General features: G+C 36.0%; 1 protein-coding gene across 3 annotated transcripts; it reads right to left on the minus strand.

Moving 5' to 3' along the window:
- Positions 1-1002: 1002 nt before the first annotated feature.
- GNPNAT1 (glucosamine-phosphate N-acetyltransferase 1) lies at positions 1003-23001 on the minus strand. 3 transcript variants are annotated; one of them, XM_074290558.1, is made up of 6 exons: positions 22765-23001; positions 8045-8212; positions 6557-6619; positions 5922-6049; positions 4595-4656; positions 1003-2201 (listed from the first exon to the last, which is right to left on the minus strand). In XM_074290558.1, exons 2-6 carry the CDS (start codon positions 8196-8198, stop codon positions 2054-2056), a joined length of 555 nt encoding a protein of 184 aa, XP_074146659.1. In that variant the 5' UTR covers positions 8199-8212; positions 22765-23001; the 3' UTR covers positions 1003-2053. The 3 variants fall into 3 exon arrangements, with proteins under 3 accessions (XP_074146659.1, XP_074146657.1, XP_074146658.1); XM_074290556.1 differs by having other exon boundaries at positions 22668-22852; XM_074290557.1 differs by lacking the exon at positions 22765-23001 and adding an exon at positions 17327-17403.
- Positions 23002-24993: the final 1992 nt, after the last annotated feature.

Below are 24993 nucleotides of genomic sequence, written 5' to 3' on the forward strand. Positions count from 1 at the left end.
AAAGGAAAATTATTTCAGTACAAAAAGAGGAATTTCTTAGGACCCTGGAATTAGCATGGTTTTTGAACGGTGGAGTTCCTTTTTCTTCATGACAGCAAGCTTAAAAAGAACAGCCTGTCTTTGTAATTTGCTTCAAATTTGCTCTTAACATGTATCTTGGACAAAGTGCTGAGTATAGGAATGCTATAATGTAAGAGGCTGCTAGTCCTGCACAAAATACAATTCTTTTGTGTGAAACTATTTAATTCCATACAAATTACAAAATGGCAACTTGTGCCATTGTATCTGAAAAAAAATTATTAGCTACTTGATACCATGAATAAATGATTGCTTTTTTATATTTTCTGTTGATACTGTAGTCCAACAGTTCAAACGTTCAATTTTCCTAAAAATGTGGTACAGACTGGTTTAATATTCCAGTTATGTAAAAATGTGAATGGGTTTTTAAATGTTTTTGTTTCAGTTCAGTTTTAAATGTAATATATATTCTAATGACCACTTTGATGTTTGTTTGTTTGTTTGTTTTAAACAAATGGTTATGGAGAGTGGAATTATGTCACAGTCTAGTCCAACAATACCTAAACAAGAATGCACTTCAGGCATTCCATTTTCCTTTTGATGACTGTAAAGTGGGAATTGGTCCCCCTGCAACTTCTATATATACCTGGGGTTCTCAAACTACATACAGCCCGTGGGCCAGGTTAATTTGCCATGAGTGTGAGTTTTTGTTTTCACTATAGTCCGGCCCTCCAACAGTCTGAGGGGCAGTGAACTGGCTCCCTATTTAAAAAGTTTGAAGACCACTGTTCTATACATTTTGTAGAAGTGTAGCCTTCTATGACATACAGCAGCTAATACTATCTAAATAAATACTAGCTTAAATATCCTCCTAAATCTTAGAATTTAGATTCTCTTGGATCATTGCCCAAGGATCTTATTGGATCATAGGTCTAGAGATATGAATCATATAAAGAGAAGCAAAACAAATACAATAATAGCATATGAAGAATAAAGATGATCTTTAATTAATTTGCAAATAGCTAATACCTAAATAACACTGGCTATTATCTGAGGACCTAGAAGTTCAAGAAATGAGAAGGAAACACATGAAAATTTTTACAGTTCTATCAGAGTGTATACACTATTCATGTGAATAGTAATTTTAGGTTTTTGATACTTAAAAAAAAAATCAGAAAATAGCATCTAACCAAAAGTGCTTGTTATCACTGAAAAAATCCCCATCAAATTTTATGAATGAAACAAAAGATTTTCTCATAAAATGTTCATCAAAAAGGATAGCTGAAATCATGTTTGGTATCAATGAAAAGCTATGAGATAGATTTGTTTTTCCAGGTTCGAGGGAAACAAAGATTACTTCCTATATCAGATAAACATAGATGCAGATGTCTCGATTCTGTGGAAATCAAATTGTACTGACATGGTAAAATAAAATTAGCTACATTGTATTTCACAGCTAACTTCTTACTTTGAATCTCATCATTTCTCCTCTCCCCAATATGTTCAATAGGTTTAAATCAAACAAATAGTTTAGTGGAATGTTTTATCTGATATTTGCCAAGTTCTGTGTTCAAGAAATCATCCTGCAATTAAATCCATGTCAGTATAAGCTTTTGTTAATAACTGAGGAAACTAATTATCTAATAACTTTTGTACACTACAGGATATTTTCTTATACAATCGGTATTTTTTGAATAAGAAGATAGTAAATATATTTCAACTACAAAGAAATAAAACCCAACTTTAGAAAAATACAGGAAAATTTTCAATTTAAAAATATATTCCTTTGGTTAAAAGTCATCTCCTTCATAACAATTCATTTGTGGTCCAATATCACAGCATGCTCTACCAATCCAATTTAATCTTCTAGTAAATATGCCAAACTTGTAGAATAAAATTTTTGTCCAGTATTTTATGGGGCAGGGGGGGAAGAGGTGTCACTGGTTTTGTAGCAATAAAATACTTTGATTTTTCTAAAATAATCTAGTTGCAAAAAATTTCCTTGCTTTCATTCTAAAAATGATTCTTGCTATCACTACTTTAGAAACCTGTAGTACATGTAGTTTTCTTCAGATACATTATACCCAAACTTTTTATAAAAACCAACATTTTGTGGAAGACATTCAAGGGTAATTTTGTAACAGTTCAGTTTTTTACTTAACAGAGTAAGAGTTGACAATAACCTGAAAAAGAAGAATAAAGTATAAGAACAGGTAATTTTGAACATCTTTTTGAAAGACAAATAAATTCTTGATGGCAGCTCTTTATTAGCATGCAGTTTTTAAATGAGTTAAATCCTTTTGCTTTCATAGCAGCTTTCCCCAAATTAAAATATAAAATGTGATTAAAGTTCATATGTGAAATAATTAAATCACTACTTTTACAATGGCAAGATTTTTAGGTGTCATTTCTATTGCATATGCAAAGAAATACAAGATTATTTTTAAATTTCCCAAAAATAAACCAAAAATTTTTAGCAATGTTGTTAAGAAGTTCATTTTAGAAAGAGGTAGGGGTGTGTGTGTGTGTGTGTGTGTGTGTGTGTGTGTGTGTGTGCATGTTCCTAATTCTACTGAAACAATTCTGTAGACTTAAAGTTATGTTTTTAAACATATTACTTTTGTAGTTTAACTGAGCATATATATATTTTTTTAAATATTTTTTTAGTCAAATTAACATGAACCACAAACCAAAATATTTATCCTTGAACTATTAAAAAACTAGTTTAAAAACTGATTTTAAAAAAACAAACCTATAATTAGAATCTGAGGCGAGTAAAATTCTAGTTAGCTTTTAAAAAAAAATAGTGAAACAATAGTTTGGACTTGGGTTAACTCCTCACTTCCCATACTCAAGGTAAGCTGGTGGTATTATGAGTCAGTAAATCTTCTCACTAAGGTTAGATTTTAATTTAGGAAGATTAGTTTCAGATCCTGCGCAAGTCACTGTTTGCCTCAGTTTTCTCATCTAGAAGAGGAAATGACAAACCACTTCGATATCTCTGCCAAGAAAACCACAAATGAAGACTGACTAAATAAATTAAATAAATGCTTATTTCAATGTATCTAAGCATACTTTTGTTGGTAGTGTTTCTAACCATCCCAGAATTAAAGTACTCCTGATATGATGGATGGGTCCAGTGGTTTTGTATTCATATTGTGTATACCTCTTAAAAATTTAAATTAAGGTATTCCTCTTTAGTCTTCCTTTAAAAATCTGTTATATAGGGGGCAACTAGTTGGTGCAGTGGATAGAGCATCAGCCCTGAATTCAGGGGGACCTGAGTTCAAATCTGGTCTCAGACACTTAACACTTCCTAGCTGTGTGACCCTGGGCAAGTCACTTAACCCCAGCCTCAGGAAACAAATTAAATTAAAATCTGTTATAAAAGAAGTATAACCCCTATATATATATATATATATATATATATATATATATATATATGTAGTTCTATATTGGGGAATTAATACAATTTTAAAAGTCATCAATTAAAAAAATGTTTAAATCTGTTTTTAAATAAGTTTCTTTAATGTCTCCATTTTCTTCAGGCAACAATTTCTCTGCCTCATTTCTCTTGATAGTGTCTTTTCCTTGTGAGCTTCTATCCCTCTTAATTACTTAAATATGATATGGTAAATCCATAATGGGTTATTAAGAATGTTTGTGATTAAGTTGTTCTAAATCTAAAGTTGATAACATAGGAGTCTCACATACTTAAATCACAGATTTAAAGCTGAAAGGAATCTTAAAAGCTTTCTAGTTCAATTTCCTCATTTTACAGAATTGGGACTCAGAGTGTGTTCCTGAACTGGCAATGTCATACAAGTAGCCAAAAGCAGAGTTAGGATTTGAATCCAAACCCCTTTCCACTGTACCTTAGTGACAACTGGTAGCATGGTGAATCCCAGGCCTTTCCAGGATTCCAATAACATGGAGTGACATTACGATGTTTTCCAAGTATTAGCTAAAAATTGTCACTCATGATATTCACACACATGTATTGTACCTAGACTATATTGTAACACATGTAAAATGTATGGCATTGCCTGTCGTCGGGGGGAGGGAATAGAGGGAGGGGGGGTAATTTGGAAAAATGAATACAAGGGATAATATTATAAAATATATATATATATATATATATATATATATATATATATATATATATATATATATATATATATATATATAATTTAAAAAAAAAAATTGTCACTCATATCTTTAGAAGTTGCTACCAAAAAGTAAACAATAAAATGTAAGAATTTTCAAATTTAGGTCTTTTTATGTTGAGTCACTTTTCAATGGTATCCAACTCTTCATGACCCCATTTTGGGTTTTCTTAGTAGGATAATGGAATGATGCACCATTTTTTTCCAGATCATTTTACAGATGAGGCTTGCTCAAGATCACACAGTTACTAAATATCTGAAGCCATATTTGAATTCAGGGCGGGCATTTTATCGACTGTGTCACCTAGGTCTCCCTCTCTAACTCGGTCTTGAGAAGAATTTAACTCATCAGATATGAAGATCATCTAATCTACCCAAAGTAGATACTGTTTCTGTAGCAAAATACTTACAGTTTTCCCAGTTGCTTCCCTCTACATTCATCACTCACAACAACATCTTCTACTCTTCCTCTCTGTAAAAATATTTTAAAGGAACATTTTATTTGATAAATTATTACTCGCACAACATTTTGGTAAGTAGTCAGATGAAGAGAAATGTATATCATTTATAAGCTTGTATGGCATCACTACCAGAATACAGTTTTATATTCTTTTGTCTCTATGACATTCCTGAGGGGCAGTATAGTGTTTTGGAGAAGACACTGGATTTGGAATCAAAGAACCTGTGTTCAAATCCCACCTGTACTACTTATGACATGTGTGACCTTAGGCAAATTGCATAACCTTTCTGAGCCTAAATGATTTTTTATAAGCATAGAAAGAGACATTGTCTAGCACCAATTCATCTTTTTTTTTTTTTTCCTGAGGCTGGGATTGACTTGCCCAGGGTCACACAGCTAGGAAGTGTTAAGTGTCTGAGACCAAATTTGAACTTGGGTCCTCCTGAATTCAGGGCTGGTGCTCTATCCACTGCGCCACCTAGCTGCCCCCAATTTATCTTTTTAAAAAGCAATTAATCATAATTTTACCTTAGTAAAAACTCTTCCCTATTGGTACTCACACAGAACCCCACAGCCACATGCTGTCAGCTTAAGTGTACTATCTTGTTCCCATTACTGCTCTTGAATTCAGGTGCAATTTACTTAAGCTCGGAACCATCAATCCAATGCTTTTTAAAATTGTCAAGGTTTTTTATTGTTACCTTTAAAGATAGCAACAAATATAGCAATAGTTCCCTACGAGTATTACAATACTTGCTTCATGCTTGTGATTTGATTTTTTTCCTTTTCCCAGTTCTGCAATTTTTTAAGTCCAATCAGGACTTAGCTGATTTTGGTCCATGCTTGCTGTTTCTTTGTATTTATCAACATACACCAAGACCAACTTTAATTGTTGTTAAATATATTTAGGGACTAAAAATTTTTCCAGAGGAACAGATTTCTAATTTTACAGCAAAAGTCATTGAAAAAAGATACATTTCATGGAGACTATTAATAATTATAGTTACAGCACTTAAAATTGACAAAGAACTTTTAAAACAAAAACCTAAATAACTAAGTATTATTCCTATTTAAAGCTAAAGGAAGCTAACTCAAGTAGGTTAAATGAATTGCCTGGAATCACAAGACTAACAATTGCCACAATCAAGATCTGAAATCAGGTCTCAAGTTCACTGCTCTTCTATAGTTGTTTTAAACACTAATATTTAAATCCATCTGTCCTATTTTGCCAAAAAATATCAAGTCTATTCTCACAGGCTGGAATAAGAGAAGCATACCTTTGCACACGAATGGATAAATTTATGTTCTATTATCAGAGTAGCTGTAGCAACAATCTGCCCTATATTGACATCTTCCACAACTGTAACATAATAATCCCCTGATTTCCTCATATGCTCAAATGATCCTGTAGGAAAAACAAAAAACATCCTTATATGGTAGATGTATAACTTTTGTAGGTCATAGAACAATTAAATCTGCTATTTTGCCATTTTTTTCAAATCTGAATAGAGAAAAAAATTATGAAAAATGAACAAACTATTGAGATAAGTTATTATACTATAAATTAGTCTCAAATGGTTATAATTTTTAAAAAATGTTTTAAAACAAAGGACCTCTTGATTTTTGATAAGACAATATGCACGTTCAATGAAACCTATGCTAGTACAACATGAGAAATTTCCCAAATCCAGGTAAGAATTGCACCAATCCAAAAGACAAAAGGATAAAGGTAGATGAATAATCTTTGTTAAATTTCAAGCCACGTAAAATAAATACTTAACCAATTTTTCTATTTATATCTTCCCAGTTTTGCCAAATGAAGACATACATTGGGCCAGAACCAAAGATCACACACACACAAACATTTCTTCTCTTTATTCCTTTTCAAATAACAAGACAGATATGTACTCACTCATAAATTGCTCAGGGCTGACCACTCCAGTTTCTGTCAGCTGACCAAGTACCTTAAAAAATCCTGGTTCAGAAAATATATCATATAAAATAACATTAATTTTTTTAAGCAAAAGTACATTTTGGAATATTTGCATTCTGAAAAAAACTAAAACCTATGTCTATATTTTTACATATAATCACTACTCACCAACTTCCCTCCTCCCCAGCAAAAAAAAAAAACAAAACCCTCCATATCTCTCCCAAATGACAATATTTTTTTTTAATATCAGAAATATAAATGGATTGCATTCATAATCACAATACATGGGTTTTTTAATCCAGAATTTACTGCAATATATCCAAAACTAAAAAACTTTAAAAACATTGCTTTTTCTCAATGGACAAAAATCTCTTAAATTTTTGTAGTCACAGTAATAGATCTCATCAAAAAAATCATATTCTTCAGCTTTAAGTTGGAACTTCAAGGTTCATGACAACCATTTTGCTCGACTTAAGATATTTTAGTTTGCTCAATTTGATAAATGAAAATAATTTGTACATAATCAATTTCATTTTATAATAAGATTTTTCCAGTGTGGATTATCTGAAAAAAATATTAATGGAGAAAAAACTGAAAGAAGATCTTATCTATTTAGTAATTTCTTATGGTCTGAAAAGAGATCTGTGTTTCTTTTTAAATCAAAGCAAAAAAATAAGCTCTTTCAAGGAAAGACAGTAGCAAAAAGTAAAGTGGTATTTCTACTGGCAGAAAGGAAATTTGTGGAAAATGAATAGATACCCATCGATTGGGGAATGGCTGAACAAGTTGTGGCATATGAAGGTAATGGAATATTATTATTCTATAAAAAAGTGATGAACGAGCTAATTTTAGAAAGGTCCAGAAAGATTTACATGAACTGATGCGGAATGAAACAAGCAGAACCAGAAATAACTTTGTACACAATAACAGCAAGAATGTACAATGATCAACTGAAAGACTTGGTTCTTCTCAGTGGTTCAGTGATCCAAAAGCAATCCCAATAGACTTTGGAACAGAAAAAGGTATCTGTATCCTTAAAAAGCACTGAAGAGGCTGAATGTAAATTAATACATGCTATGTTCATTTCTTTTTTTTTTTTTTTTCTATTTTTGTCTCCCATGATTTTTCCCGTTTATTCTGATTTTTCTCTCCCACCAAGATCCATATAGCAAAATATGTTAAAATAAACAAATAAATAAATAAAAAGGAAATTTGGAGGACAGTGGGTGAGGAGAAAGGGTGGATCTCTACCATTTCTCCTAAATTATTTTCATTATGCATCTAATTTATTTAATGCTGAACATGGTATTTCAACATGCATTTTTAAATGCAGTTGCAAAAATACATCATAAATAAACTAGCCTAAATTTAATTACCTTAAATCTTATCTTTATCAATGCTAATTGGCTTTCATTAGCACAGATGAGTAATCAATTCATGCTTAACAAATGGGAAAATAATCACTACCTCTGTTTAGATCTGCAGTACAAAGAGGCCTCAAAACCAAACCATCTCCTGGGTGTGTTGGGGAAATGGCTGGAGAAAATGTTGCAGTATTCTGGCTCCAGTCCACCTCTTTCAATAGACTTGGGTCAAACATAGGTGTTTCATCAGGTTTCATGATTGCAATGAAGGCTGAAATTGAAATAATTTATATAAAGAACTTTTATTTCAGAAAATTTTTTTTCAATTTTTAAGAGGTATGAAGGTAGTTGAGTAATTTTGGTTTCTCAATCCTACATGCCACCACATATACCCATAAAACCTTTGAAATTACATATCACATTTATATTAGAGTTAACAAAAGTATTTTACACACATTATTTCATCTGATTCCCATAACAAACCTGTAACATATCACAACAAACCTTTAGATATCTCAATTATACAATTAACAAAGAAAGGTGAAGTAACTTGCTCAAGGTTTTACAGTTAATATCTGAAGAGGAATAAGAGTCTAGGTTTTCCTGACTCCAACTCCGATAATATCAACTATACTGTAATGATTTTGTTATTAGTTTTATGTAGAAGAAATGTGTTGAGGTTACAAATATCTAAAGACAAGATCTACTCATGAGTTGGTTTATAAAATTTCCAAGTCTCTTTCATATTCAGATATCAATGTATTGAGAAAACAAACAACCCCCTAGCCCCAACCTCTACCCAATCTCACTATCAGTACTATCCCAGTACTACTTTCTGCCCTCTCAATCAATCTTCAATGAATCAATTCAATTCTACATTTTTCTCTTCTCTTGAATCAAATCCCTGTTTTTTTGCACCAATCATGCCTTGCCAAACTCCAAACTTGGGTTATACCATCTTTCTTCTTTGCTTTTCCTCACAAAGTGATAAATAGAAAATGAAGAAATAGTGAAATCATAGTGACCAGGAATTAGTATTCCATAAATTTATGGTAATCTCAAATGGGCTGCCATTACAAAGCAATCCTATCACACTCCTCCTTAATTGATCTTTATCCAACAACAGCTGTTTTCAACCTTTTTCTTCTATTTTCAATCCTCTTATCCCACTCTCTATGCATATTCCTCTCTTCTGAGGATCTTCCTATCTTAACAAAAAAGAAAATTGAGGCTACTTGCTAAGATCTTTCCTTTTCTTTCAATCCCTCTGATGATGTCCTACTAGTTCCTCTCCTTTATTCTAGTCTTTGATGTCAGTCTTTTAAGGTCAGCCCCTCCATATCTTCTCTCAATCCCCTTTGAATACATTATTAGTGTAAAGAGCTGAAACTCTTGAGTTAATGCACTGAGGTTGGACAACCAAGCACTTGGGGCTGGTTGCCGATTGGACAATACTCTATGGGAATGTGCTTGGAAAATGGCCTTTCCTATTACCCTCTGCTGTCCCAATTCTTTGGTGTACACAGAGAGTTGTAGGAGGGAATAAGGGGTAGAGTAAGACTAGCCAGAGTCACTTCTGAGCAGAAGACGAAGAGGTGAGGTCTCAGAGATCCTACACGGCCATTCTCTTCATTTCTACTGCTAAAGACCAAGAATAAAAACTAAGGACTTTTGCTTATCCTGATTCTGGCTGATTCTAAGGTATCCAGAGTGCTAACCCGGTCATCACATTCGGTGCCCAACGCAGGACTAAGAACCCTGATTTCACTGAAGAAGTCCCAGGAAATAGGGTAAGTATTTTAATAGACAAACAGGGGACTTACTTTGTTAAAGGCTAAACTAGTAATCTTTTCTAGCTGAAATGGGGCAGATATTAGGAAAAGATTCTCTCCTACTCCCACCCCCTCCAACCCCACCCCAAAGGAGATCTACAGGAAGCATACTCAGACTGATAAAGAGACAGGGTTTAATTATGACTTGGGAGTAGATTGATGGATTCGTGCATACATTGGAACGTATGTCTCCTTGGTTCTTCAATGAATTAGATATAGGGGCAGATAACTGGAAACTAGTAGGAGATCAACTATGTGAATATCATAATGATAATGGTTTTGATTCAATTTCCAAGCAAACATTCTATATATACAATGTAATACAATTGGCCTTAAAAAATCCTGCAAGTTATAGAAAAAAAATTTTAAGAACAGACAGATGAGGAAGTGTGAGGAACAAGAGGAAGAACGGAATAATCTAATATTATTCTAATAATCTAATAATTTTAGCAATATCACTAGAGGGCATGTGACTTAAGTGAGCATGAAGGGTGTGGTGATTCTCACTTTGACCTGGCAGCTTCAACTCTGCCTAAACCAGAACTGGTTCTTGACATGCCCCCATTAACTTCACCTTCCTGAATGGAGGGAGTGGTAGTGGGAAGGAAGGGCAGTGATACCACCAGCATCTCCCCCCCAGCAATCACCTCCTCCTATCAAGATTGTAAAAGGCACTAGTAAAGCTACAGAAGAAGGGCAGGATTTAGCTGATTTGAAAATTGGTATGTACCTGGTAATTCAACAGTTTAACTCTTTAGGCCAAGAAAGTAGAAGATACAAAGACCTGAAAAAGGCTTACACTCTTTATGAGGCTACATCATCTTATATTAAGATGTTATTACAGAATTTGGCTTATGAAGTCTTAACTCGTAGGGACTGGAAATCTATAACAAGGACATGCTTAGAACCTGGACAAAACTTGTTGTGGCTTTCTGAATATAGTGAGTTCTGTAGGATATAAGTCCAACAAAATAGTCATATTGCAATTAATCCTCCAATCACCTATGACCAACTAACAGGTGTAGGTTCTTATGCAGACATTTCAGTACAGATTAATTACCCCATAGCAGCATATGAGAAAATTGCTGCTGCTGCTATCAAAGCATGGGCTTTTCTCCCCAGTAAAAACGACAAGGGTGAGGCCTTCACAAAAATTGCACAACAGCCAAATGAACCCTTTGCTGATTCTGTGAAACATTTGCAGACAGCTGTCATATGGACTAATGGAGAAAATGCAGTAACAGAAATTACAAGGCAACTTGCTAAAGAGGTTTGTAGAAGAATTATACTAGGACTACGCAAGGATGCTCCTTTAGAGAAGATTATAAGACACTGTGCCACAGTGGGAACAAATGCCTTTTATTGCCAGGCTATGACGCAGACATCCCAAGATCCGAACATGGGAAGACAGGGTCCCTTTTGGCAAGGGATTTCCAGAGAGACTCATCAATGCTTTCAATGTGGTAAAGTAGAGCATCTGAAAGCTCAATGTTAGCATAGAGACAGAGTGAGAAAACAGGGTGGGAGAACAAGACCTAATACCCCATGTCCAAAATGCAACAGAGGTTTCCATTGGGCATCAGAATGTAGACTGATTCAGGGAAACAGGATGAGAGGCCTAGACCCAGGGCCCAAGAAGAAAAATACTTGGGACATGATGGCAGCCAATGTTACATCCAGAGAGTGCCCAGAAGTTCAGTACCCAGACATGGCCAATAAGCCAGGAAGCAATCTGATGGGAGAAAGGGATTACAATTGAGGAGAATATGCAGCTGGGACAACTGAGATACCCCCTGGAGAGGTGAAATCTCTTCCTCTCCAGCTTATAGATCCCTTGCCTCCAGGCACAGTAGGCTTGACCATTTCACTTCCTTAGAGTACTTACAAAACAATGTCCATCCATACACTGATGTGGAAACTGGGGAATGTGTAGATTAATATCCCAGTCACTAACACAGGTAGACAATGTGTGACTTATCAACCAGGGGAAGTAGAGGCATCAGGTTTACTGATACAGACTCCTAATAGGCAATCTTGTCATAGTCGCCCAGATTCTGACTCCAATGAACAAAATCCAGGAATATATTGGACAGCAGCTGTGACAGCTGATTGACCTATGCTTACTATGTATATAAATGGAATACCATTTAAAGGATTGGTAGATACAGGTGCAGATCATACAGTCAGAGGTGACAACTGGCCCAGTCACTGGCCAAAGATTAAGGCAGACACCTACATATCTGGTGTAGGAGGATCAATAGCAGCTGAAGTTAAGTGCTACCCTTTTGAGATGGATATTTGATGGTGAAAGAAGAGTGGTGAAACAGGAGTTTTTACTCCTTTTATGGTTGAAAAAATCCCCATCAATCTGTGGGGAAGAAACCCTGTTACAATAATTAGGATTAAGAATGAGTACTTTAGTTTTTTAGGCAAAGCTGCTGTTGAAGGGCCTGCCAACACTTTCATCTGTTCCTATCCAATGGAAAACTGATACACCAGTGTGGATAGAACAGTGGCCCTTAGGTAGTAATAAAATTCAGGCCTTATTAAATAGTACAGGAGCAACCTGACCTAGGATACTTAAAACTTTCTCTAAGTGCTTGGAATTCCTCTGGAAAATGGAGGATGTTGACTGATTTAAGAAAGGTAAATGAACAGATGGAAACTATGGGAACTCTTCAGCCTGGCCTTCTATCTCCTACTCAATTGCCTCGAAAATGGCCTCTTTGGATTATAGATATTAAAGATTGTTTCTATTCTATCCCTGTAGATAAAGAGGATATAAAAAGATTGGCCTTTCCAGTGCCCAGCGTTAACTTTAGCTGAGCCTTATAAAAGATATGAATGGACAGTTTTGCCACAGGGAATGAAAAACAGCCTTACTATGTGTCAAATGTATGTTGCTGCTGCTCTTACTCCAGTAAGAAAAGCATTTCCAAAAGTAATGTTATTCCATTACATGGATGATATATCAGGATGTGCACCTGAGGAACAAATGTTAGAAGCATGTCTACAAAAGACCATGGAAACACTAAGGAACGACAAATTGCACATAGCTCCAGAAAAAATTCAAAGACTATTACATAATTGACGATGGATTCTTGGAAGAAAAGGTTTCTAAACTTCCTCTTAATCTTTACAGATGCATCCCAATATAATATTTGTGCTGTATACTCCTGTGACTTAACTATAAAGAGAGTAGTAATCAGAACTCTTTTTCAGTCCACTCAGCAGAAATGAATTGTATGCAACCATTCTAGCTCTTTATTATCCAGGAGATATAAATATAATATCTGATTCGGCCTTTTCAGTAGGCGTGGTACAAAGAATTGCCACAGCCCAAATAAAATTTGTAACCTCTAATATATATCAGCTCTTTAAGGAACTTCAAGAGCAAGTGAGAAAGCACGAGGTAAGACTTATATCTTGATTGTCCACTCTCATACTGGACTTCCAGATCCTATTTTTGATGGCAATTCAAAGGCAGATAGCCTTCTAATTCTAACCATGTTGGCCAATACTCCTTTATTTCAGGAAGCCCAAGAATCTCATTCTAAATATCATCAGGCTGCTTGAGCTTTACATTTACAATTTGGAATAATAAGAGAGGAAGCTAGGAGCATAGTAAAAGCCTGTACAACTTGCCTTCCTTTCCACACTCCTACACTCCCTCCATGGAAGAACCCTTATGGTTTGAGACCTAATGAAATTTGGCAAATGGATGTGAACCATTATAAATCTTTTGGTTGTCTCTCTTTTATCCATGTTGTGGTAGAAAGGATTCACTTTTGCAATACCAGCAGCAAAAGAGACAGCCCAAGTGGTCACTGAATTCCTTATACAAGCATTTGCAATTATGGTTGTGCCACAAGTAATAAAAACAGACAATGGATCTGTATGTACTTCCAAACATTTTGCACACTTTTCTGCACAGTATAAGATTTTACAAACCACTGGCATACCTTTTAATCCTCAAGGACAGGCAATAGTAGAGAGGAGAAACATTAAGACACTCCTCCAAAAACAAAAGGGGGAGCCACAGGTAACCCTAAAGAACTTCTAAATCTAGCTCTTTATACTATTAATTTCTTGATTTTTGACAGAGATGCACTGGCTCCAGCAGACAGGTTTTATAATCCACCAAAAGGGCAATGTCCAGTATGAGCAGCTCCACTATCTTTAGATAATCGCCAGGTGATGTGGAGAGACCCAGAAAGTAGTGAATGGAAGGGACCAGATAAGTTAATTGCTTGGGAGAGAAGGTTTGCTTGTATCTCCACAGATGGAGAAGGAATCAGATGGGTGCCAACGAGCCATATTCACTTTGTGCAGCAGAGAGAGTCAGAGCAGACCCTTGAAACGAAAGAGAAGACCCAAGAAACACCAGGTGGTTCCATTGCTGATTGTGCTCACCACTGAAAGAGGCAGTTATGGCATTTGACTCATGGACATCAAAAATTGTTGGACTTCAAAATCTTCAGGAATCATTGGAATCCCTGAGACATGAAAAGGTTGTTGTAGGACTTCAAAACCCTCAAAATCATCGGATTCTCTGAGACATGATAAGATTGTTGTTAGACTTGAAAACTCTCAGGAATCACTGGATTTTCTGAGAAATGATAAGACTATTGCAGGACTTCAAAACCTTGCGAGGATCACTGGATTCCCTGACACGTGAAGCAATGGACAATAGATTGGATTTAGACTATCTATTGGCTGCTGAAGAAGGGGTATATGTGACTGTTGTTTACATACTGTCCTTCTAGGAGTGCTGGAAATCTTTTACACCACCATGTTGATTTATATTGTTTATTATATCATTACTTGCACGTACAATTCATGTTTATTACAGCACATTGAGCCTGTACTGGCTGTGGGGAGAGTCATCACTAATAGCCTATGTGTTATCACTATGTGCTTGTGTAATACCTCCCATGCTGATGGGTTTGTGCATACCAGTTTCTAATAAGATCCTTCAGCCCAGAAACCCGATAGCAATCCTCACTTCTCTTTGGTGCTTTTCATCTTCCTTCCTAAGAAGTCGGGGGGAGGGGGAGGCGTGATCACCTCCTTTTTGGAGTTCTCACCTCCCTGAGAAGTTAGGGATGATATGATCACCTGTGTTCTAAAACAAAAGAAAGCAGGAAATGCAAAGGGCTGAAACTCTGAATAGGTGCACTGGAATCAGACAACCGAGCACTTTAAGGCTAATTATCTATTGGACAATACTCTATTAACATATGCATGGAAAAATAGCCCTTCTCACTATTCTGTGCTGGCTTGATCTTTTGGTGTATAAAAAGAATTGCAGGGGGGAGTAGGAGGTGGAGTAAGATGAGCCAGAGTCACTTCTGGGCAGAAGACAAAGAGGTGAGGTCACAGAGATCCTACACGGCCATTCCCTTCACTTCTACTGCTAAAGAGCAAGAATAAAGACTAAGGACTTTTGCTTATCCTGACTCCGGCTGATTCTAAGATATCCAGGGTGCTAACACGGTCATCACATATTAGTATCTATTGAGTCTCAAAATTTAATCTCTATCTTTTCCAGCTAGCTACAAATATGGTCAAGTTTTTTCATATACTTTGTAAATCTTGCTAAATCCTATGATTCCCACCAGCTATTGTCCTATATCTTGCCTTCTTGGCTAAACTTGGAAAGCTGTCTGCGATATAAGTGTTTCCTACTTATTCTTCTGACATTTCCCTTTGAAGCCTGCTTCTTGGGGGATCTCCTTTTTGTTTGAATGTCCCTCAGTCTCCTTTATTGCAACTTCATCCACGTTGAGATTAGCTACACAAACTTATCAATCAAATCACTATTTAATAAGTACTTATTATATGACAGGCACTATGCTAATTCCTGGTGATACAAAAAGAAGCAAAAGACAGTCTCTTGTCATTTCATTGGTATAGAGAATTCCTAGTCCCTCTACCAAAGCAGATCAACAACTGTTCTCCAGTGGACCTTATGTACCCTAAAGTGTTAAGTGACTACCTTTGGTCACCAGTCAGAATGTGTGAAAAGTGAAACTTGAACCTGGGTCTTCCTAGCACTCAGGCCAGTTTTATGTACTGTACTACTTCTTTCTTGGGAAATAACCCATGAAAACTTACAGACCTGAAATTTTAAAGTAAGTTAAAATTGTTTAACTGATGTATCAAAAATAATTATTATTTTTAAAATTTCTAAAAGCATACCTGTGAAAAAATTTTCCTTCTAGACATGAATTTAACTTTCTTTGGTACAGCTTTTATCTTGTAAATTCATTTTAGTGTATTTCTGTATTAGCATTTTAACATTTGGTGAAGGCAGAAGTTTAGCTCCATTTTGGGATTACTGTGACAATTAGCATAGGAAAATGTTCTTGTGGCTGATAATTGTTAGGGTCTCCTAATATTTATTAATACTTTTATAAATCTATGGCAAATGTTAAATTATTTTGGAAATTGTGCTGTTTTTTGTAAATATGTCACTTTTTGAATTGTCAATAAATTAGTTTGGATTAAAAAAAAAAACAGTCCCTGCCCTTCAAGGAATTTATAATCTAATACAGAAAACCACATGTAAACAAATATATATAGATAAGTTACAAGCAGAAAAGAGAGCACTGAGAAGGTGAACAATAGCATCAAAAACTACGGAGTTCAATAAAAAAATAAGAATTAAACAATCATTAAATTTGGCTATTAAGAAATTACTGGTAAATTTTGAGAGCAGTTTCACTGAAATGATGAGTTCAGGTTGAATGAGGAGATTAGAAGGCCAACTGTAGATATTTAATAAAGTGGGGGAAGAGGAAGTAAACTCATCTCGAGTCGAGCTGCAAAAGAAGAAAAGGCAGAGGACAAACAGCAGGAATACTTCTATTCATGTATTTTAGATGATGGAGCAGAGATGAACATGTTTATCAGCAGCTAGTAAAACAGGAGAGATTTAAGATACAAGAGGAATGATGAAAGTGACACTCTAGTGAAAGAGAAAGGATGAAATGAGATCACTTGTGCAGGCAGAGGTTTGCCTTGGCAAGGAGTAGATCTACCTCTACTAATAGACAAGTAAAGGCATCTGAGCAATATGAGAGGAGAAAGAGAGCTCTCAGATGAATTGCCTCAATTTTTTGAGTAAAGTATAAAGCAAAGTCCTCAGCTATGAGAGCCCAAGGTGTAGAAGTTATGCAGCATTTGAAGAGAGATGAAGAGATTTGGAAAAGCCTCCTCACCTAAGCCCTTACTGCTCCTAGGCTAGCCTATTATATCTTCTGCACTACCAGTCTTCACAAAGGCTTTTCCAAACATTTGCAAATTTTTTTTTTTTTCAAACCTCTCAGGCATGGCTCCCATTCCCTTCTCTCACTCAGCTGAGAATTTTGCTTCGTATTTCCAAAAAATATATATTAAAACCATTCTACCCTATTCGTAGCCTATTTATTCTTTCTCAATTTATCCCCAGTCCCTTTCATCTTCTACTCAACTTCCAAAGTGATGTTCCTAAAGTACAAAGTCTTCCCTATTTGGCTTTTAAAGGCCTTCTCAACCTCAACCCTTCCTACCTTTATAGCCTTCTTATACTTTAAAATGCTGTTCTTCAAAACCAAGCTCTCCATCTTTCAACTCCATGCTTTTTCACTGGAAGGAAACAAACATAAGAACTTTACAAATATCTCCTCACAACAAATCTATAAGGTGCTATTATCCCCATTTTACAGATGGGAAACCAAGGCACTTGATGCCCCCCATAAATTGAATGCTCTGTTTCTTCATCTCTGAGTCTTAGCTTTCATAATTTTAAGATTCAGTTCAAATCCTACTTTCTGGCAAGAGATCTTTACTGTAGTTACCTCCTCAAATGTACTAGTTGCCTTCCCTTTGTGATTGCCTCTAATTTACCTTGTATGTACATATGGGGGGGAAGGAAGGAGAGGAAAAAGAGAGAGATAGAGAGATAGAGTACACATGCAAGAGCACTGTTTAGGAGTGGTTTCTTATTTCTAAATGCTTTCATGAACACATGCTTTCATGAACAAATTAATTAGCATGAAACTGAAAAAAAAAAAAAAAAAAAAGCCTAGAAAAACAAATCAAACCTTCCTCAACTATACATCAAGATAAAAATTCTGAAAACAAAAAATAACAAAATTTAAAACAAACTTTTAAAAATACAACTGAGAAAATTAGAATTTTTTTTTTAATTATTAACTAATCTGATTTTGAAAAAGAGAAAACCAAACTGATCCTGTCAAAAATGGGAGGGAGAGAAGAATTCATGATAAATGAAAAATAAAAGTAAACTTATCAAAAATTATTTTGCTACTAGAAAATAAAAGTTTTTCATAAATACTTGTTCATTTCATCAAAGTTACCACTTGAATGAAATGAACAAATATTTATGAAAAATATGTAAAATGCCCAGATAAACAGAAGAAAATGGATTTAAATAACTAGATTCAAGAAAAAAATTGAAAAGGTCATAAATTAACACCCTAAGCAAAAAACAAAAAGCAAAAACAAAAAAACTCTAGGACTAGGCAACTTTACAAAGTGAATTCTAGCAAACATTCAAAAAACAATTGACATCTAAATTGTTGCAAAAATAGGAAGAGGAACTTTTTATGATACAAATATTGTCCTGTCCTGATACCTAAACCTGGAGAGACAAAGATGGAGCACAGCACTCTATCCAGTATACCACTTAGTTGTCCCTGAATGTAACAGAGCATATTAATGACAACAATAATGAAAACTACATGATTGAATCAATAGATCCAAAAAAAGATATTTGACAAAAGCCAACTCCATTAAAGGTCCAACAGGCAAAGCTTCATTCACAATAATACTATATAAAATACTTTGGAATATATCAATCCATACAATGGAACAATATGAATTTAACTAAAAAATATTTTATAAAAATACAGACCTAAAATTTTTTTTAAAATATTAATTGCTCATGTATTGGCCAAGCCAATATGATAAAAAATAACAATACTACCTAATGTTTATTTATGCAATGCTACACCAATCAAACTACCAGACTTATTTTATAAAGTTAGACAACTAGAGTAACAAAACATTAAAGATCTTATGGAGAGACAGCTAGGTGGCACAGTGGATAGAGCACCAGCCCTGAAGTCAGGAGGACCCAAGTTCAAATCTAGCCTCAGACACTTTTAACACTTCCTAGCTGTGTGACCCTGTAAAAGTCACTTAATCCCAACTGCCTCAGGAAAAAAAAAAAAATCTTAAGGAAAATCCTGAAAAGTGGTTCAAAAGAGTCTAGCCATACTGAATCTCAAATGTAAAAGTAGTAAAAAAGAGTAACAGTCTCTGAGTATCCCAAAGAACCCATCTACTGGGGTAAGAACTTACTATTTGACAGCAAGGACTGGGAAAACTCAAAAGTAGTCTGACAAAAATTAGATAAAGATCAATAAACAACTCACACCATAAGTCAAATGAATAGATGACTTATAAAGGGCAATATCAGAAAGTAATTAGAAGAGCAAAAAAGAAATTACTTTTCATATCTGTGGACAAGAACCAAACACTGGATAATGAGGATCACAAAATAAAATTGATACATTTTGTTTATATAACATTAAAAAGCCTTTGCAGAAACAAAATCAATGCAGTTAGAAGGGAATCAGGTAACTGGGGATAGGAGGGAGGTGGGGAGATCTTTACAGGAAATTTCTTTGATAAAGGGCCTCACAAACAAGATCTATAAAGAACTGATTAAAATCTATAAGAATGAGAACCATTACCCCAAAAGATTAAGTGCCACAGTATAAGAACAAGTAGATCTTTTAAAAATTTTATATATATATATTCATTTTATAAGCCTGTTTTACCTCCCCTCCTCCCCTTTCCCTTCCCCACTGAACAATTAAAAAAAAAAAACCAAACCTAGCAAATATGTATAATACAATAAAACAAATTTCCAGATTAATTATGAAAACATATATCGCATTTGACATTTTAAGCCTATCATCTCTATGAGAGGGAATAGGGATCATGTTTCATCTTCAGCTAAATTTAATAATAGACAGTGTTGGATCTGGAATAAGAAGTGCTGAGTTCAAATACTACCTTAGACATTAACTGTGACCCCTGAGCAAGTCATTTACCATTATCTACTTGTTTCCTTATCTGCAAAATGAATAATAGTACCTACCTCACAAGAGTTGTGAAGACAAAACAATATTTGTAAAATACCTTACAAAAATTTAAATCATGATATAAATGCCAATTATTTTATTTACTCCTTTATATTTGTAGTTTTATTATACCATTGGTTAGAGAGTTCTGAAGTCTTTTCATAATTTTTTTTCCCCATAATGTTGTATAAATAAATCTAGTTCTGTTCATTTTGCTTTCTATCAGTTCATAGGAATCTTCCCAGTTTTCTCTTAAATTGTTTCATCATTCCTTATGGCACAATTCCATTATATTCATATACTATAATTTGTTTAATCATTCCCTAGTATGCCCCAGCTACTCCCTTATTTCTCAGCTTTGGGTTACTATAAAGAATTGTCCTTTTCTTCTTTGCCAGTCTGATGACTACAAAGTGGAAATTTCAGAATTTCTTTAATTAGTATTTCTCCATTAGTGATTTACAGGATTGTTTCATATAATTGTTGACAGCTGGAATTTCTTTCTTTGTAACTGCCCATCCAAGTCCAACTCGAAAATGATGAGGGACCAGGGAGGGAAGGCCCCCAGGCTGCCTAAGGAAGGGTGAACTGATGAAGGCCAGAAAAGAAAAGGAAAGAGAGAGGAGGGAGTTAAATTACTTAAAAGTACATATTAATGCACTCTTGGTGGAACTGTGAATTGGTCCAGTCATTCTGGAAAGGAATTCGTTATTGTTTCTATGTCCAAAGTAGTAAAATGTATATGACCCAACTATACTTCTACTAGTCTAGATTGCAATCAGTGAAAAAGGAAAAAAACTTAAATGTACAAATATTTGCTGCAGCTATTTTCAGAATATACTAATACTATAAACTAAAAAGTATTCTACCAGAAAATAGCTAAACAGATTGTGGTGCATGAATATAATAAAATGTCATAAGAAATGTTGAAATAGAAAGTCTCAAAGGCAACTGGAATGATCACTATGAACTGATGCAGAATAAACAGAACTAGAACAATTTATATATTCTACAGAAAACCACACTGAAATCAATCATCAATGCAATGATAAGTCCAAAGGATTAAAAAGGAAATATACAACAGAGAGGTAATGAACTTAAAATGCAGAAATAGATATATTGGAATTGGAATTCCAGACAATCTGGACAAACACATTTGTCAGACTAAGTGGACATGTATTAAGAGCTTTATTTCTCAGAGGTTTTGTTTGTTTTTTAAGGGGTTAATGGAAGGTGCAGATTAATAACAAAGGCTACCTTCTAATCCAAATCTACTCTAGACAGACCTAGAAACAGACCAAGATCACAAAGCAAATAAAATCTGACTTAAAAGTTCAGTGTTCTTTCCAATAACAACCCCAGGGTTAAAGTTACTGGAGCTAAAACTAACTCAAATCCATACACACCTTATGATACACTCCTATCTACTTCTATAATTCATGCCAGATTCGGTCTCACATTTGTTGTTATCGGTCTTGCCATATTATCTAATTACTATATATTTTACAAAATAATATTCACTGTGTTTTCCACAACTTTAAATATTGAATTTTTATCTAGGTTTTTACTGCAATGCATTAGTCAAATAACTTGTCCAGTGTCACACAGCTAGCTGGTGGCAGAGCTAGAATTAGAAATCACATGTCATTTATCCAACAAATACAAGAATTTAGAATATCTAAAGGACTTTCAATTTCCCAAATGTGAGAATGTCAAGCCCAGCAATCTACACACTATTCCAAGTTAACTCTATATTACAAAAACCTAGGAGAAAAAATGTCTAATAATTAGACAAGAGGTAATTTTTCTTCCAAGATATATTTTCTACTTCAAATAACACCTTAGCAGAAAAGATTTGCCTATGTTCATCTGAAAGATTTTCAGATGACCTCTTAGTTTGGGTAGATGTTACTAAATGTAAAAAGAAAAAGTGGTTTTGAAAAAGATTCAAGATTTCCTCTGTGAAAATGGAGCAAACTTTCTCGTTGCTTTCCTTAATAAAATATAGAGATTGAATTAAAATATTAAATAACAGGAGAAGACATTCCTTTATATAAGATATCCATTCCAATATATACAATTTGCTTTTTAAAATATCTTAGAAAACGCTGTTCCTTCCAGACAGAAGCTTTTTGAGGGGGGGAAAAGGCGCTGGTTGGTGGGTTTCCAGGATTGTTTCCAGGGTGGTTTCAACAGCCAATAAAAATGAACAAAGAGTACTCGGTCTCACATTTCCCCTTCACCACCACCCTGGCACTCCGGCCAGATGCTACGTGGTCCAGAGTTGACCCAGTCTGAAACAGAAAGCCTGCATAGCTCAGGGTTAATAACTGACTAGCGTGGCTTTGTAAGGTCTTTCCACAGAAAAGTACACTTTAACCCTCCTGCCAAGTACTAAGGGGAAAAGAGTACAAATATCCGCCCTTCGGAGCACAGAGTATAGCCCCATCAATGAGCAGCGAAGTCAGGTCAGGTCTCGGTCAGCAAGCCACGGTCCGGGCCCCTTCCTTCTCCCCGGCTCCCACTGGAGTCTTTGGAAGTCTAATGGGAACGGGGTAGTTTATCGTTAACGTTCGACAAAGGCTCTAAGGAGGAGCGAGCAGCCTCGGCTTAGCTTTCACAGCCAGGTCCGCACCCTTCGGAAGGGTTCTTCCACCCAGCCCAGAGTCTCGGCGATGGGGCCACACGGTCCTAAAGCCGCCTCTCGGGCACTCACCCGGCATCTTTCTACACCTACCCTTGCCGAGCGAACAGCGAATCAGCCCCGACCCAACTCGGCCTTGCCCCTTCCAGCATAACCACGGTCCGCACACCGGCTCCGCACCGCAGCTCACCCGATTGCGAGGCGCCAAATCCGCATCCGGCTTCCGCTTCAGCTCCGGCTTTCCCTCCTAGCGGCGCCGTCGCGGCCCAGACGTGGCAGCGGTAGTGCTCCCGCCCCCTGACGCAAGGGCCGAGAAGAGGGTAGTGCCCAGTGGAGCTGATGACCCGGACCTGAGGGAGCGGGGGAGGGGAGGTTAGGGAAGGGCAGGGCAAGGAAGGAAAGGAGCTGGGAAAGAAAGGTCCAGAGTGGGGTAGAGGTTGTGGCTCCCGGGAATTTAGGGACTAGCGTAACGCCACGTTCTCCCGCCCAGTCTGGAACTGCGTCAGACAGCGGGCCTCAGACTTAGGCTCATCACCTTCTGGAAGCCAGCCCGTGTTTTCTCTCATCTCCGAGAAATTCGGCGGCATTTGTATTTCATCCCCTGCATAAACAACTCCGGAGTCATGCAGGATGGGTGTTCTCATAGTGACATGAGTAATGAATCTGAAGCACACAAGTAACAGGTTCTTTTTGCCTGCCCAAGGCAATTTTCATTTCACAGGATTTAGAGATGGCAAGAAGTCTTGAAAAACCTTGTACGTCTCAGTTGCTTCTATGTACTTAGGCTACAAATGGTACAGGCATTGGACTTGGGAAAGTTCCACCTCTGCAACTTACTACTTGCCTAATTGAACAAATTTCACATCATTTCTTTTGGCCTCAGTTGCATCTCAAAGGATAGTGAGAAATGTAAAAGCAAGTTGTACTCATTCAGTTAAACGACAATTATTAAATGATTATGTACATGGCCCTGGGCAAGGACAATAAGGATAGGGAAAGGACTCTTATTAAGAAGTTTAAAATGTAATTGGGAGAAATGGGTCAGGAGGAAGAAAAGAAATACTCACTGCTCCTTGCACCCAGGACGTAGGGAAATAATTTTTTAAAAGAAGAGTCATCCCCAAGAATTGACAGCTATCACATAGGGAGCAGGCAAGCCAATCTAGCTGAAGCTGCAAGCTACTACCACCACCTTCTTTTAGACTTCACTTGCTGTAGTCCAGTCATTACATTCAAAAGCCCTAGCAATAGCAGTAGCCCAAGAATGCCGTAGCCATCACAGAGTGGAGAAGTCATGGTGCAGAAGGGTCTCCTATTTCTTACCATTACCAACACCAGTTGCAGATCAACTGCAGGGAAGAGCAGGGAAACTAGAGTTCTGGGAATGGCAACACTTCCCAGATCCCCAGTCCTGCTTCCAATACAATTCCCATAATAATCTGGGAAATGTGACATATAAAAGGTTGGAAAGATATAGCTTCTGGGTAATTATTTTATTAATCATGTTAAGCAGATAATAAAAAGGAGTTAGTGGCACTCTTGAATGCCAAAGATCCCATGGAACCCACTCAACACTTTTATGCCTTTGGAAGATGGGTATTCCAGGGGCAGCTAGGTGGCGCAGTGGATAGAGCACCAGCCCTGAATTCAGGAGGACCCGAGTTCAAATCTGATCTCAGACACTTAACACTTCCTAGCTGTGTGACCCTGGGCAAGTCACTTAACCCCAGACTCAGGGAAAAAAAAAAAAAAAAAGGAAGTTGGGTATTCCTGAAGGTGGCAGTCAATTCTAATTAGTTAACTATTTAAGAATAAATATAATAAGAAGTGCACTTTTTCTAAAGAAAGGCTGGGGAACATGACTAAACATTCACTCTTGGACAAAGAAACAACTCTTATCCAGACTGTGCCTGACTAGGACAATTGCTCAGACCTGGCTGAGTGGAACACAAAGAGCTGGAATTCACTATAAATTATTTGTAAAGTTCTCTACTTGGGTAGATTTTCCCACAAAAGATCAAAAGATATTTACCCCACATATACTTAGTACTTACTATAGTTCTGCAAGATTTACACCTTTAAGAGAGCATATTTAAGCTAGAAGCCTCAGCCAGGATTCAGTCCAGCAGATTCAGAAGCCAGAGAAGGTAGGCCTCTCAGAACTAAGGAGAGAGATAGGCCTCCAGAAAAACCAGCTGAGCCCCAAGTGAAGAAGACAAGACTGAAGAAGACAATAAAGGATTTAAAGGATTTGGACTTAAAAAAAAAAAAAAAAAAAGACACGTACCCCAGGGATTTGAGCAATCTCATCCATCATCAACAGTATCTTTCAGATGCTGGCTTGGCCTAATAGAAAATGAGGGTCTAGAAGGGGCAAAACCCTAGATCTCCCCAATAATTGATTATTTAATAATCATTT

The sequence above is a fragment of the Sminthopsis crassicaudata genome, chromosome 2, assembly GCF_048593235.1.
Source record: "Sminthopsis crassicaudata isolate SCR6 chromosome 2, ASM4859323v1, whole genome shotgun sequence".
Taxonomy (NCBI): Eukaryota; Metazoa; Chordata; class Mammalia; order Dasyuromorphia; family Dasyuridae; genus Sminthopsis; species Sminthopsis crassicaudata.